This window comes from Trachymyrmex septentrionalis, unplaced genomic scaffold (assembly GCF_001594115.1).
Source record: "Trachymyrmex septentrionalis isolate Tsep2-gDNA-1 unplaced genomic scaffold, Tsep1.0 scaffold73, whole genome shotgun sequence".
NCBI lineage: Eukaryota > Metazoa > Arthropoda > Insecta > Hymenoptera > Formicidae > Trachymyrmex > Trachymyrmex septentrionalis.
In genome coordinates this window covers 266,716-282,908 of record NW_017305916.1, presented here as the reverse complement: position 1 = coordinate 282,908, position 16,193 = coordinate 266,716, and the positions used below count along the sequence as shown (strand labels likewise).

Sequence of the window (16,193 nt, the reverse complement as noted above, 5' to 3'; positions counted from 1 at the left end):
TATATTAATTAATTATATTTTTATTACAACAATGTTTATTACTCCTTTTGACATTTTTTTGCGTAATTTGTAATAATGGATGCATTCTTGCAGGCGCAAATCGAATCTTTATTCAAAGACTAGGCGGGTTCTAAAGTGTCTTTTGATAATGATAATTACATGTATTGCTATGAACACAACGACATTAGCTTTGATAGGATATCACATTAGTGTAAGACAAGAAACTTTAATCGATATTTTCAACGCTTCCATGCATCTGTATACCACTACTGCGTCACATAAATTCGCGATCGACGAGATCCAATTTGTGTTGCAATGTTGCGGTCATTCCTCTTATACTGATTGGTTTCTCTTCGACTGGCAGGTAATTTTCCAATATTATACGTCGACCTTGTTTGCAAATATCAAAAACATTCGAGAAGATTCGTCGATATTTATCATCGATTGATGATAAATAAACAGACTGTTTTTATTAATTCGTCAAACAATGATGAAGAAACAGTCTGTTTGTTATTGATTCACTGTCTGTGTCGCAAACTGCTCTAAAATAATATTTTTCTCGTTATTTAATTTTTTTTTTAAATTGAAAATTTTCGCAGATAAGCATATGTATATTTACAGTGATGCGAAGTATTTTATAATTTATTATTTCATTTTTATTATATTTTTGGGAATAAATTTTTTAAAGATATACATATGTAAACAGTTTTTCTTTTTACTATAAAGAGATAAGAGAGAAAAAAAAAGTAATAGAAAAAATATATTTATATAACATTTATAATGCATATTTTTGATAAGAAAGTAGATTACGCATCTCGAGAAGAAATGGCGCAACAAAACAGAATTTCGGACGAAAACTACAGAGGTCTTGGAGTCCCTTTTAGCTGCTGCAACTTGCGCGCTACGACACCTTGCATGCACTTAGAAATGACAGATGACAAAACAATAAATGTGAACGGCTGTGTAGAAATCATTAGTCCCATTCTTCTTAGAATCGTCATAGTCGCTTACGTTATGACTATTACTTTGATCATTATACAAGTGCTATTGGCCTTTTTAATTACTAGAGTATGTTTATCTTGCATAATCTACCTTATGCTAAGCGTTTAAATAAAATAAAGTTACACCACAATGTTATTATTATAGCAACACACTTTTTTCAATAACAAAAATTTAATTTATATTTTATATTTAAAAAATACTCTATTGAAAATTTATTAGTGTCTAATATTTATCGCAATTATTAAAATGAAATATTAATAATTGAAAGATTTATCATTAAAAATGAATTATTCAGTTATTTAAATTGTACAAGGTGAGTCATTTATCTTAACCACTTACAATATCTCATTTGCTTTTAATGATACAAAATAATTTAAATAATATTAAAGGAAAACATTATTTATTTGAAAAAGACATATATTATAATAAAAAGTTTTCTTAAAATCACATTTTTGGTATGTCAAAATTAATATTTATTTTAAAAAATGAATTTATATGACTTTTTTACACATTCTTCCAATTATGTATATATAAAAAGTAGGTACTTAATCTACTAATTTTAGATAATAATATTTAAAATAGTATTATCTAAAAATCAATTACATAAAATTTAAAGGATATATTATTGATACTCATACTTTATTTAGACATAAAGTATAAATTTCGCAAATTATTATTTTTTTATATCTTAAAACTTTCATGCATAAAATAATAAGAATCAATTAGCGTAAAGAATATGTAGTGGCTTTTCAAAAAAGATATGTAATTGTATATTGTAAATTGTACAATACTTTTTTTTAATCACTACGTATTTTCTTTAGAATACATCTTTACATTAATACTAATTTATATACTCCATTTCACGTTCTATTTTAATATTTTTATGTGCAGAACAGCTTGAAAAATTATGTTGTGAAAAAAAATCATATAATTCTATTTTTGTTAATGATGATAACTTTGAAATCTCAGAAATATGCCCTTGAGAAAATTGTTTTTTTTTATCATAATATTCAAAACCTTTTAAACAAATAATATTTTTATGTATTATTAAAAAAAAACAAATGAGACATTTTAGATAGTCAAAGGTAACTCACTTTATATATAATACGCCAAACTAAACCTTGTAAAACATCTCAAATTACCATAATAATTCAACGAATGCTATTGTCTATTTATTGCTCTGTCATATAAATTTCACATTGTCACAGATAACCCGTAGATGTGTCCCTCTGCGAACGTCCTTTCCTCAGATATGTCCCACTGTACCATTCACTATTATAAACGCATCGTCAAGGACCTACGTGCCACGACTTCTTTCGCTTAAGAAATCCGTTCGGCGTAAAAAATCGAGCATGCACCATTGTCCATCGATGACTAAAGATGTTTTTATGAAGGAGAACCGGAAAAGTAAATCGTCTAAGTCTAAGGTCGGATGCAGATATCCCATTTTGAATCACGGAAATCAGTAAGTGGTAGAGATATAAATAAATAAATAAATAAAATAAAATAAAAAAAAAATATATATATATATATAGAGAGAGAGAGAGAATAGGTTACTATATATTTTTTTAATTAAATGCTTTTAATTAATTGCTGTTTTATATGTATTTGCATTTTATAATTATTTTTTAATATTTTAACATTTAATCACAATTAAGTCAAATGTTGAATTAACTATCTACAAATTTTTAAAAGATTTAAGAATGCTTTTAATATAAAATTTTGTAATAAAAATATGTGTATGTGTAATGATAATAAAATAATTGGATTCTAGAAGATTTAGTACCAAATATGCCTTACTCGCTGTTTGTGGATAATTACGTGCGTTCCATTATTCACTGAGAATACTGAAAATCTATAATTTGCATTATGTATAATGTACATATTAAATAGGTAATTTCAGTACTTGTGCAGTGAATAATAGAAAGTTATAATGAATTTATAGTAAATCAATAGATTGCACTGTAAATCGTGCAGATTGTCCGTCTGATTCAATTTATTGGTTAGTTTGTGTGTGTTGAATGTTATTGACAATAACATTCCGTTATTGTCAATAAAGAAAAATGCAAAATATAGTGATCATAATGTAATATTTCGTAGATAAGTAATTGCTTTCTATAACTATTAAAAGATGGGTTATTAACTTTTATAATTCATTTTATTATAGCTCTGTATTTATATTTTACAACATTGTATTTAATTTATTTTTTTTTTCATAATATTTAGTATCATTAAAAAAATTTTTTAAATAGTTCAATAGTTGTGTATTTTCACATGTCAATAAATATGTCAATATGTCAATTAGAGTAATATGTAAATTTATAATCTCAAAAGTTTTATAAAAAAATCTTTAAAATCTTATAAAACATGAGACCACTTTATTTTCTATTTTTTAAAATATTTTTTTACGAAAAGGAGAGGGATATATATTTAGGTCATATTCATATAAATGCTACTTTTTCGTGAACTTTTTACTACACTCATGTCAATTATACTTGAAAATATTTTTTTAATATTTAGAAATGGTTTTTTTTTTAAATCTGATCATCAGTTTTCAATTTTAGACTTAGCAAAAAATGAGAAAAAAATTCAAAAATTTAGATAGGCAATATAGAGCCCGGTTACTTTACAAAATGTTATAAAATCTCATAGTAAAAATGACTTTTTGTGTAAGTAAATATTGTAATCTTTAATTCCTTGATAAAATTATTGTTTTAGTAAGCAAAAATGAAAATAACAATATATGATACTTTGCTTAATAGTACTTGGGATGTAGCAAAGATTAAACCGAGCGTTCACGAAGAGCATAAAATATCCGTGGAATGTCGTCATAACAAATGTGCGCGTTGAAGCCACTTTGCACTAATGAACCATAGATCTTCAGAGCGATTAAAACGGTGACTGTCTTTCTAACAAACTGCGTATTAACAATTGCAAAACACTAATTGCTACGATTAGAAGTAAGTCATATTACTGACTGGATGATAAATAATCTAGTGGAAGATAAGTAAATTTCTTATCTGAATTATATATATCGATGTTCGAAAGTCGAGACATCAGAAATTCAGTGTAGTTGAAAAAATCGAATGGTAATGTAGAGTGCTGTCATTTTTATCGTTAACGTTATTCAAGTACTTCTAATTTTGATGTAACTTCGATTTCATGATGCAATTTTATTATATACACTTCAATTAATGATAAATTTGTGATATAATATTTAAGTTCGTTACAATTGTGATTCATGACTTCTTTCTTATAATATTCAATGATCATGATTGTTCTAATTGTTATGTCGAATGTATTGAATTTTAGAGATGCATTAAAAATGTTCAAGACTGTGGGCAAGCGACTTCAAAGCGGTTCGTGGAATTTGATACACATTAATCCCGCGTGCTCCTTTCTATGCTTCTTCTGTAGATCGACGACTGTAATAGAACTGGTGACGTCCTATGAGTGAACTCATGTTCCTCTTATTGCATTTCATCGGCACTTTCGCAAGCTGAAAATACGTACGGTCCTGGAGGAACCCGAAAGGTCCCTCGAACGAGGTTTATAGTTCACGACGAGAACGCTATAAGCTCAACGTTTGATTACTCGAGAAAAGAATATCTATTTCGATCTATTTAAGATTTAGATCATACGTATATTGTGTGCGTGTATGAAATGAATTAAATACAAAGTATGCAATACGGACATTATGAAAATAATCTTTTTTTTTTTGAAGACGTGAAAATAATTTCATCTTTTCACAACACTTTTATGCCGAATATGTTTTAAAGAAACAAATACTGATAGATTAAGTACATGTTGATCTCACGTAGAATCTTTCTTCTTTTTTCTTTATCGGTTAAGGAGATTCTCACATTTATAAGAATAAGACAAGTCTATGATACATATATGATATAAAGTTATTTATATCAATAATATCTAGAAAAAATTCCATTGATTTTTATCGCACCGTTTTGAAAATATGTATAGAATTTTATATTACAATATGCAAAACTTTATTCTTTTCATTTCTTGATTTGAGAGATTTGCATATAAGACAAAAATTTCAAAAACGTTATAATTACAAAGTAAACGTTTAAGTTCATTCTAGTAAAGTTTTGTCTAAATTGATTATATACAATAATTTGAGAGAAATTTCTATTTTTCGAAAAAAGCCAGAGTATTTGTTAAATGGATGACGCATGTGTATAATATAATTACGCGTATTATTATACTAGAAATATTAATATTAAACTTATTAGCTTTTATAAATTTATGTCGTATAATTGCGATACATCATCTACAGCTCCTCTGCAAGAGAGAATTATTTTCAATGAAAATATATAAATACAACTGAAGATGAGTCAAAGAGAAATCAAAATGTGTAAATTATTAATTAAATAATTATATTTAAATTTTAAATATAATTGTCGTGCTAACTTACTGAGTCTCATTTGTTTTTTTAACATTTTTTGCTTGATTTTGAATTTCAAAAGTCTTTAGATTAATATACTTTTTTAAAAAACTTATAATTTAGTCATCAAACCAATAATTAATACACTTGTTACGAGTTAAACAGAATATCATAAATATTATAAAATAGAATAATTTGCTAAAAAAAAACAATATTAAAAGTAATTTACAAAATAAAATAAAAGCCACATAAAAACATACAAAAATTTGAAATATATATAACACAAAAAAATATTGTAGCAAGTTGCATTGAGATACGGCATAATCGTTTTCGAGCAGAGGTAATTCAAACTTCAGCGATAATCGTACGCAAATCAAAATCCGTCAATGCAAATGTAATAAAACAGATTTCATTGTCTCGAAGCGATATTAATAATCCGTTTTTATTTTCTTTTTTTAAACCGTCTTAAGTAATATCTTAAGAAGCTAATACATTCTTTTAATTGGTTTATGATATCTTAAGACTGTACTTAGGACAGTCTCAAATGTAAGAATATTGACCTCGATGTTGCGGAATCGGCTTTGGTCCAGATCCGCTTTAAGCAAATAAACGCCAGCGGCCAGATCGCAAAAACGATTCGCCTGTAGCAGATTTTCCGCGGCACCATCTTCGACGACGCTCGGGACGACGCTCGGGACGTGGCTCGGGAGCGTTCGGGAGCATTCGGTTGCGATCGGGCGCCTTCGTGAGCGCGCGGAATGCTCGACGCTCGACTCGGAAACGATGGTTCGTACAGTTGGAGAGCGGCCGCGCGACGGTACAGTCGATTGGAGAGTGTAGCGCATTAATAGTTAACCGAGTGATCGCTGCTTTAAACCACCATCACGCTGTCGTAGTATGTACTCAATAGTCCGGAGCCACGTACACCGCTTACCGCATCGCGAGCCGCGCAACGAACTCGTCTCATACGGCTACCGTTAGGGCAGCCATATTTCTCTGTGGCTCTTTCGCTTTCACGCATGTGACACAAGGAGTTTTTCGCCCTTTTGAATCTACGCGCGGGTAGTCGCGGAACTTGTGCGTGTGTGTGTATGTGTGTATGCACGGTGGTAGTATGATTTTCTCTTGGATATTCCAGTGAGTCGTGTGGTGAGCGCCTTATACCGGGTGGGCCGAGTCGATCGCGCACAAAGTGTGAAGCAGCATAATTTGTTTTTTTTTTGCTATCGCTCTTGTAGCGTGCGGAAAGAAAGAGAGAGAGAGAGAGAGAGAGAAAGTTGAGAGCAGCCGGTCTACGACGAGAGCACTGACAGAGAGATAGAGTGAAAGAGGAGAAGAGTGCGAGAGACGGGTGGGAAGGAACGATCCGGTGTCTCAACCAACAAAAGGAATCTCAACCCATTTCCAAGGAGAATCCAGTTGTCAGGATGAGTTACTGCACCAACGCGCCCATGGTCACGCACCATTGCGAGACTCTTCTTAGCAAGTGCGAGATCCCGATCATCGACCTCGCTCACATGGGTGAGTAGGTTTTTCGGATCTATACGTCTGCACGCTCGCTCGCTTCGCGGAAATACTGTGAAGCACGGGCGTTGACGGCCGTGATTTTACGAGAATGGCAATTTCGAAATTGTTTATGAACGCGTGGGGCCGCAGCAGACGTCTTTCGCGTTTCCCCGATAAAAGAACGCCAGCCGAACTCGGACTGGCCTCATCCTACGTGTGAAAGATCTTGCTGGTGTCGTAAGCCGGTCAGAGGTCGGCTCGATGACGAAATTTAACGGTCTGACAAAACTAGATAACATAGAGGCTCTATGATTCATACGAACGATTTTATTAAAATTCTACGCGCGCGCGAGAGGGAAAGATATGTATAATTTCTCTCTGTAAATATTAGTATATATATATATACTAATACTCATTCTAACTTATATTGTTTTAATGAGCTTTTAAGATATATTTTAATTAACCAATTACAGTCGATTGTTAAGACTCACATTTGACTGTACTTGCTCAACTTCCTACGGCTTAAAGCTGAAGTTGTACGTCTTAAAATCATCAATTAATCTCATTACAAACGTTGCTTAACGTTAATTAAGATTATAGAGTGAGATAATATAAATTACAGTGAGATAGTATATATAATACAGAGGGAGAAATTATATATATCTTTCTTTCTCTAGGATACCTTAATAAAATTGTTCTTGGCCAGACTCGTAGGATATCTGACTGACTGACGTATCTAAAGTTTCAAACGATGCGCAAAAACGTCTTCGGTTCTTCAGACGAACAGCAATTCGAAAGTCTGTCCAGGAATCGTAAAGTCTTGAAAAGACACAACACGTCTTTCAGAACTTTCAATTATTATACGCAAATGTAAAATTTATTTACTTCAGCTTGCTTGTCAAAAAGGGACTTGGTTTACAATTTAAATTTTAATCGAATACATCTATTCGTTCCTTGAAGTTAACTGCTAATTAACACACCAACATTGCCAAGTAGCGTCTACAATGAGATTTTACGTAAAACTTGAGCTTTAAGCCATAAGAAATTGATCAATCACAGTTGAATGTGAGGGATAATTGACTATGATTGTGGTCAATTTCTTATGGCTTAAAGTTTAAATTTTATGCCTTGAAATCTCATTGTAGATGCCGCTTAACATATTATCAACTTTTCTTTATTTATCCTTATTTTTTTAATCCTAACTAACACACACACACACACACACACACACACACATAGCCTTTAATTCTTTAAATTTATTTACATTAATATCATATTTACACATTTAATTATTGGAAAAAATTTGTATAAAAAAACTTTCAACGTGTAAAACGTGTAAAAAGTCCCTTTCTCTCTCTTTTTAGCTTTATTTTTTTTATATTTATCTTACACCTTTATAGTCTTATTCCTAGCACAGTTGATTAGTCCCTCAATATTGCAGCAATGTTGTTGCAAATTTCTGTATGTGTCTTTATTCTTCTTCTTCTTTTTTAACTCCTTATAAGATCCGCTTTCAATAATATAAAATTAACTTCAATCTTGATTGAATTTAACTTTTTAGAATTAGAAAAAGATAAAGGGTAAATTAAACTGAGATTAAAGTTAATCTTACGGATAGAATCGGATCTTACTTTTTCTTTTTACAATTTCTTCAGTATTATTATATACAAATGTAAATTATATATAAATTTGATTAATAATTTATGAAAAAATATTGCTGATTCTCATTAATATTACAGGAGATAAAGTATTAGAAGTTGAAGATTTTAGATTTTACTTATGACAAAACGTTAAGAAGTTAATTATTATAAATTGGAATTGATCAGTAAATGACAGCTGATAATCTTGATTAATATCATTTGATTGAGATATTTGATCTTGAGATATTTTCTGCAATAATTTTATTCTTTTCTTCCTCGCTGATAAATTTTATTACAAATTGCAATCAAAGAAACATTTCGCAAATATGAAAAATGTGTTTTATCTTGCTATTAAAAAGATATTTTCGTTATCGTATTAACTTTAATAATTAATTTGCCTTCACTTATCATTGTCGTCATCTGCTGACAGGCTTTAATGACTCATTCCATCGGAATGTCGCACATTTTGTAGCTCATTTAAATAATATTTAAATTTTATTGTGTAATAATAAAAACTATAATTAAATAAAATCTTAATCTTTCCTCGCGCGAAATTCTGTACTTTCTAGTTTAAATTATGTCCGTCATTTAGCGCAGCGTTAAAAGTCAGTTTATTTTAAAAAACAAAAAACATCAATAGCCATTGTATCAAAGCGTAGGCGACGCATAATACGAGTGCATATATAAAGTGTAGTAAAAATAAATAACATTTATTTATTGCTATGTTTGACGGACGTTCCAGCCAAAGCGTTTTTTCTCTGTGAGCACTTCATCCACTTCGAACAGTTCTATCATCCATAATATTATTTGCATCTTACAATTATTCTTGAACTGTTTTAATATTTCTATTAAATTAAAAGTTTTGTTATATTTTGCGATTCGGTTTTGAAAGGAAAAAACTATAATTAGACAGTATTGTAACGATATATGTGTATAGTTAAATATTTCTGATTTAAATAAATTTTCACGGATAATAGTTTTGCTCAATTAGTGTCTTTATATACAACTAGTCTTTATACACACCATTACATGAAAACACTAGAGATAGACAAAGCAAAATATCGTTATTTATTTCTTAAAATTTATTTAATTCTTACGGTGTTCTCTGTTTGTTTATGATATTGATTTTTTCATTTCTGACAATTTATCTTAATCTCAGTTTAACTTTCAGTTTATTCTTTATTTTTATCGAATTTTTAGCATTAGAAAAAGTATGTTAAATTGAAATTAAACAGGGTGTTCGAAATATCTTGGAAAAAAAATCTTTTTGAAAATACCTGGATTTTCTGAATATTTTTGTTGAACATTTTCAAAAATATTTTAATAATAAACCTTTGAAATAAAATAATCTCTGATTTTTCAAAGAGAAATCCTCTGAAAATTCTATTCCAGGTAGGAGGACTTTCCAGGTAATAAATACTTTGTTATTTTACATTAGTAGATATATCTGTCCAACTGGGGATAGTTGAAAGGACCAAAGAAAATAGTACGTATTATCTTGATTTGTTTCTCTTATCTCGGTTTATCATAATGTTCTAACTTCTATTTCTTCTTTTAGTACATTTCTGTTCCTGTTGGGACAGAAATAAGATAACAAAAGCTTTAAGATAAATTTGGAGCCTTAAGATAAATGTGATAAACAGTTGTTCTCTTGTGAATCACATGATGCTCGATAGTAAGATGTCAGCAGGAGTAGAACACCCTATATAAACGTTCGAGGGCGCCAAGGGAGGGGCCCTTCTTTGTGAGAGGGGCTCTGACCTCAACGGATCGTCGGACCCGTGATAGGCGCCTCCGGTTGCCGCTGGCTGGCTTGTCTGGCTAGGTACCTGGCCTGGCCTCGTTGCCAAGCAGCCGTAAAACCGTTGTCTCTCACTCTTGAACTCTCGAAATTCCTCGCAAATCCGAACATCCGGTCCTATGAACATAAAGCATCTTTCGCCTATCAGATAGTCAGGCTCGATCTCTTCGTTTCTCTGGATTTGTCATCAAGATTGATTCGTGAAGATTAAAATTATCTGAGTCCATGAGTTTCATATTTTCACAGAATTTCAAAGTGAAATGAATGAAATACGTTTAATCAGTTCAAGTTCCTTCCTTCATCATTACTATTTATTTATCCTTATTAGTGATTTTAATTGCTATGGAAATTGATTGTATGACGAATAAACTGATGTAATAAGCATATATCTTGTGGGTTAACCTCAGAGAGTCCATCTATAATCTAGGAAAATAAGATTAATCGATTAATTTGCACAAATATGGCAAGCTGTTAAAATACGACCATTGAATAATTGCATTTCATGATGCATTAAGAATTTAATATAATGCAACATTATTTTCTAACGATCGCATATTGTTTTTTTCTATCTCTATGCTATATATATATGTAACATACTTTTTCGAGACGTACTTGTAACAGGAAAAACTTCTATTTAGCGGTGAGAGAGTCCTTGAGCGCGAAAAATAGTTTCCTTTTTTTCCTTGTCACGACTTGCCATTAATTGCTAGTATGGTGAGTGAATACATATGTGAGTAACGTGTAAAGTGGCGTACATAGTGAGCAAACATATGATAAGTCGATTTAGGGCCCTACGATAACAAGAGAATAAAGCAATCTATTCAGAAATTTTTCGAATATTTCAAGGACTTTTAATTATTTTATCAATTTTATCGAAGTAAAATGATTATTTTTTAATAATAATTTAGAAAATGGCTTCCAAATAATCTATGAAAAGACGATGGCACATGAACCGATAAAACTTCTAATAAATGTCATTCTGTAGCATTGTTCTTATGACACTAATCAGAGTTCTAAATCGGTCACCGTGATAGGTTTGAATCGGATATTATCTGACCTAAAAAGAACAACCTATTCTCTTTCGGTTAAACTGAGCCAAATTTCGTGACATTGTACATCGCGATTAGCTGTCTATACATTCTATACGATTATTAAATTACATAAGGAAATTACAAAGCTAACATTCATCTGTTGCAATGCCTGTTCGCCATTTAAAGATCGTGTGTGCTCTTCAACCAGGGCTTGCATGCCATTGATCACCTATACTCTAATGGTTTTAAGCTATAGATATACCTACGTATATCTAAGCTATGATTCCTCCCCCCTCATATCTCTAAAAATATTTCTTTATGTCAATTTCTATATGGCACGAAAAAAATTTGCACTTCGAATTTTGGCTTCAAGAGCGAATATTTTGCTCTTAAATGATTTTGTAATGACTGTTCAGTCATTGTCAGAATGAGAGACATATATCTTTCTTTTGTTCTTTCAACTATGTTTGCAAAGTCCGATTAGCTCACCGTCGTACGTGCTCTATCGTTTGCAATTTATTGGCAAATCTTGCTAACGTCGCAAAGTAGAATACGTGTGCACTCGTGTTGGCTTAACATGCTTGAATTTACACGTGGCTTAAATGGCATGTAACACGTCGCGGCTAATGAAATATCTCATGTCTGACGAGACTGGATGAAGTATTTGCTGAATGTAGAAAATGATTCATGAGAGAAAAGTGGCCTGATGCGTCTCCATTCACCTTGTCTTCGCATGCTTTCCATATGGTCAACTGCTGTCTTTTATGCATTATTTCGTGAGACTTTCGTGTTTTCGGAGGCCTTATTCTCGAAAAATATTATATTCTATATCAGGTATATGAAAATGGGGAAACTTATAATAAACGTAAAGTATGCTATGGTATACATTTCCATATACTTTTTTTACGATATTTTTTGAAAAAATAGCTTTGAGATATTAATCTTTTCTAATTCTTGTAACCCAGAAGAACAATATGTCCAAAATGTGGACATAAGGCGTCCTAAAGATGCCATCAAGATGTCTTTTAGATATGTCATAAAGATATCCTCAAAACATGTGTTAAAGATGTCTTGAGATGTCCTCTTTTTGAATATGCATGTTGTCTGAGAAGAAAAATGTGTCCATCAAAATTTATAGTGCTAAACTATATGTTTTTAAAGAATCAAAAAGTCAAATTTTATTTTGCATTATTTTGCATGTACAATTTACGTTACTTTTACATTTGTCAATAAATTTATAATATCTCGATATAATTTGATATTAAATTTAGCTCACAAAACTTACTTAAATTAATTGAGAAAAATGATTCCATTTTTGGTCAAAGTGAATATTAGTGTTTAAATATTTCGTGAATTTATATACATATCCAATTCTGCAAATCGCGCACTGAAATCTTTCAGTTTTGAAACACAATGATAAACAGAATTAGAGTAGTAACATCACATATTAAATTGACGAGAAATTTAATATGTTATATTGATGCTAAGCATTTTAGAATTACGGTTTGCAGAAATAGATACGTATATAAATTCACAGCGAAATATTTAAGTACTAAGATTCGCTTTAATCGAAAATAGAATTATTTCTTTTAATTGATTTATTCTCATCGACCTTTCAAAGATAATTGTTTTATATAATTAGTTTCCCTTTTATATCACTTAATGCTTCTAGAGAACTGAATATTAAAATGTCTCATACACGATTTTTGCTTTATTTTATCTCCTTTTTTATCTGTTTATACGCTATTAATTTACACGTATCGCACGGACATGCGTGCGAAAGGCTAACGACCGTACTCGTTGGATTGCGAAATTTTGATGCGACAAACACTTTAGGAACCTTCCAGTCCGCGGAATTTGCCGGGAGCAATGATGTGACAAGTAGAAATATGAGACAATAGAGTGTATACGACGAAAGTTACGGATTATAATGGATTAAAACTACATAAGCTACTGAAGTCCCGTGTAAGATTACGACGATTTGTTGGTATCTAGATGTCACGTAAATGTGCATATGTGCATATAAACATGAGACTGATTCGAGATATCTGTGAGAACGGGAATTTATTTTTACAATTCGTAATGTCAATGAAGCGAAATCAGTCTCTCCGTTGTAAATGTAAAAATTTGTCCGTTCGCAGTCTATTTTGGTATTCTGAAAAGATGTATAATAATAAAAGATATAAAAATCAAAGGCAATTTGAACGCTCTGCTATTTTAAATCTCTTTTTCTTATGTTAATTCTAAATTTAGCGCTTTTATGATAAATGTTAATCTTGAAAGAAAATCAATAAAAAAATACGCAAAAATTGCAAAACATCCTGATATAGGATGATGTAGCTGGAAGTTTGACGTTGCATTATCGCATTGATAACGAATACATTGAGATACAGCGATTGCGCTTTGTGTTGCAACTAACTTTGTACACGTGTAGAGCATTGCAAATATAGTTAATGAAAATTCGCGGAAGTTTTACCATTGAGATACGTATCGTAAATAAAAATTATCTCTTTCACTTGCTACGTTCAAATAGATGAGTATAGTTCATTTGAATTTATCGCTGTAAAGAAATTGTTTTCCTTTGTCTATGTAGATAAGTTTATGCATGTTTCCTACGTTTATACGCAGAAAGCATGAAATGCACATTTTCACGAAAGGCGGACTAGGATTTAATAGATCGTTAAAATACATTTAAGATTTATGTATTTCTTATGAATTTAGTTATTCTCTTCAGGAACATAATTTACGAATTTACATGACTACAGGAATTAAGTAGCTGTTAAATTAAAGTTTAATAAAAGAAACAAGATTATTCTACTAACTTATCTTAATATAAAAATACTAATATATGAGTAGTGAAAAAAAAAAGAAAAGATTGATAAATTAATTCGGAGATATTAATAATTGGATAATAATTCTACTTTCTATTTGTCTACAAAAAAGTCAACGTGTCTTAAGTGAGTTTTCTGTTCTATAATAATAACAAAATAAGACAGAAAATTTTAAGGATTATTTTAAAAATAAAAAGAAGCAATACGCATACATCAGCTACGTTCTTTCTAAAGCAAAATTTGTACTATGGATTCATTGATTAGTAAAAATAGTCTGAATGACTTTTTTCATATCTTCAGAAAGTCAATCTAAATTTGGAGAATCCTAACAGAATTTTTGTTATTGTCAATCTAAATGTCATTTTATTTAAACATATTAATATACTGTTAATTACGCTTATTTTAAAGACTGTAAACACATTAATATAATTGAGTTCTTCAATATTAGTTGTTTGATGAATTATTTGATAATAGACAGTTTGCACAATGTATGAACATATGTATTATCGATAACACATATAAAATATGAACCTATTCTCTAGATTCGCGAGAACAAATATTTTATCTGCATACTGGATCGAACCTATTTTTTAAATTCTTTCTGTATTGAATACACCGTTCTATTCAAAACAGAAAGAACTTTAAAAATAGGTTTGAGATATGCAGATAAAATGTTTGTTGTCGCGATATCTTTATATCTACACAAAGTATAGATTCTATACGTATGTATTATCGATGTAGTAAGTATTCAATACACCGTCTTATTAAGTTACTTTGGAGAATTTTTCGATAAAATCTGAAACACATGTTGTAATATACGTAGGTACATTGATGTTACAATTTCAGAAAAATAAATTAATTTTTTTGTATAGAAAAAAACAGAAAGAGAGAGCTTTTAAGGAAGTTTTGGAGATTTATGTTAATATTAAATAAATCGCTTTATATAAGGCTTGTGTGAAATCAAATAGTAAATTCAGAAATGCAAAGTGGTACTGTCTATATAGATAAGAATTTTTATTATTTACTAATACACAGAGTGATCCGAAAGTCACGAATTCGAAGTACAGAACATGATACTTTATGCTAAAAGAAACAACCTTTTCCTTTTTGCGAAATTGCGTCTGACAAATAGTTTTTGCAGGCGAGCAGGTTGAAGTTATATACGAATAAACACAAAAATTATTTATCGAATGTAATTTTATTATACAGGAAAGAGAGCTTTTCGTTTTAGCTAAAATAATTTTGCGCTTATTTATTAACTTCAATCTGCTCTCTTGTAAAAACTACTTATCGGATGCAATTTTGCTAAAGGAAAAAATTGTTTGTTAGCATAAAGTATCATGTTCTGTACTCTGAATTCGTGAATTTCGTATCACCCAGCATAGATAGCAAATATTCAGCAATATTTACGATAATGATTTATAACAATTTATAATAATTATGAGTCCAGTGTCGCATTTGCCAGTAAACTACATATCGTGCACCTTCGGAGTCGATGTCCGGTAACGGTATACCCGATCGTTATACTCTAGGCGAAAGTATCGGGGAGTCTGTCGCTACCAGGAGAAACTCAGACGAATATTTTCTCTGCGATTATATATACACCCTAGAAACAGCTCCCTGTCTTTAGTTATATCTACATATATATATATCTCTTCTATATCTGCTATGTAGGAGAATATGCGATTACTGTGAGAAAAGTTCGTTTGTACGAAAATTAAACTTGTATTTTATGTTAAACATCGGATTTGCATCTTCGCGTTATTAACCTACCTTCAATGAGACGTTTTCGAATTTTAACTATCTTAGACGCCAACCTTAAAGTTAAATCAAATTTTTATTACAATTTTATTGTGACACTGTTACAAAAAGTTCAATCCTACATAATTAACGTAATTATCGACATAATAATTGTGATTTTTATTCTATTTCTTCCCCAGGCATTTTTCAAGTAATATTTTACTCTTCAAAGTTACGCTG

At 30.5% G+C, this 16,193-nt stretch overlaps 2 protein-coding genes across 3 annotated transcripts in view; both read left to right on the top strand.

The window, feature by feature from the left end:
• The window catches only part of LOC108753872 (peripherin-2-like), a 6,332-nt gene extending 1,995 nt beyond the window's left edge, over positions 1-4,337 (top strand). For both annotated transcript variants that reach the window (XM_018495811.1, XM_018495810.1), the window contains 5 exons: positions 94-364; positions 799-1,068; positions 2,211-2,467; positions 3,765-3,962; positions 4,315-4,337. In XM_018495811.1, coding sequence (XP_018351313.1) covers positions 94-364; positions 799-1,068; positions 2,211-2,467; positions 3,765-3,852 — 886 coding nt within the window. In that variant the 3' untranslated portion in view covers positions 3,853-3,962; positions 4,315-4,337. The remainder of the gene's footprint in view (positions 1-93; positions 365-798; positions 1,069-2,210; positions 2,468-3,764; positions 3,963-4,314) is intronic.
• Positions 4,338-6,196: 1,859 nt separating this feature from the next.
• LOC108753900 (UPF0676 protein C1494.01-like) overlaps positions 6,197-16,193 on the top strand; it is a 19,826-nt gene continuing 9,829 nt past the window's right edge. Inside the window, exon 1 of the mRNA XM_018495868.1 lies at positions 6,197-6,925. Within this exon, the coding sequence (XP_018351370.1) occupies positions 6,832-6,925 (94 nt within the window). The 5' untranslated portion in view covers positions 6,197-6,831. The remainder of the gene's footprint in view (positions 6,926-16,193) is intronic.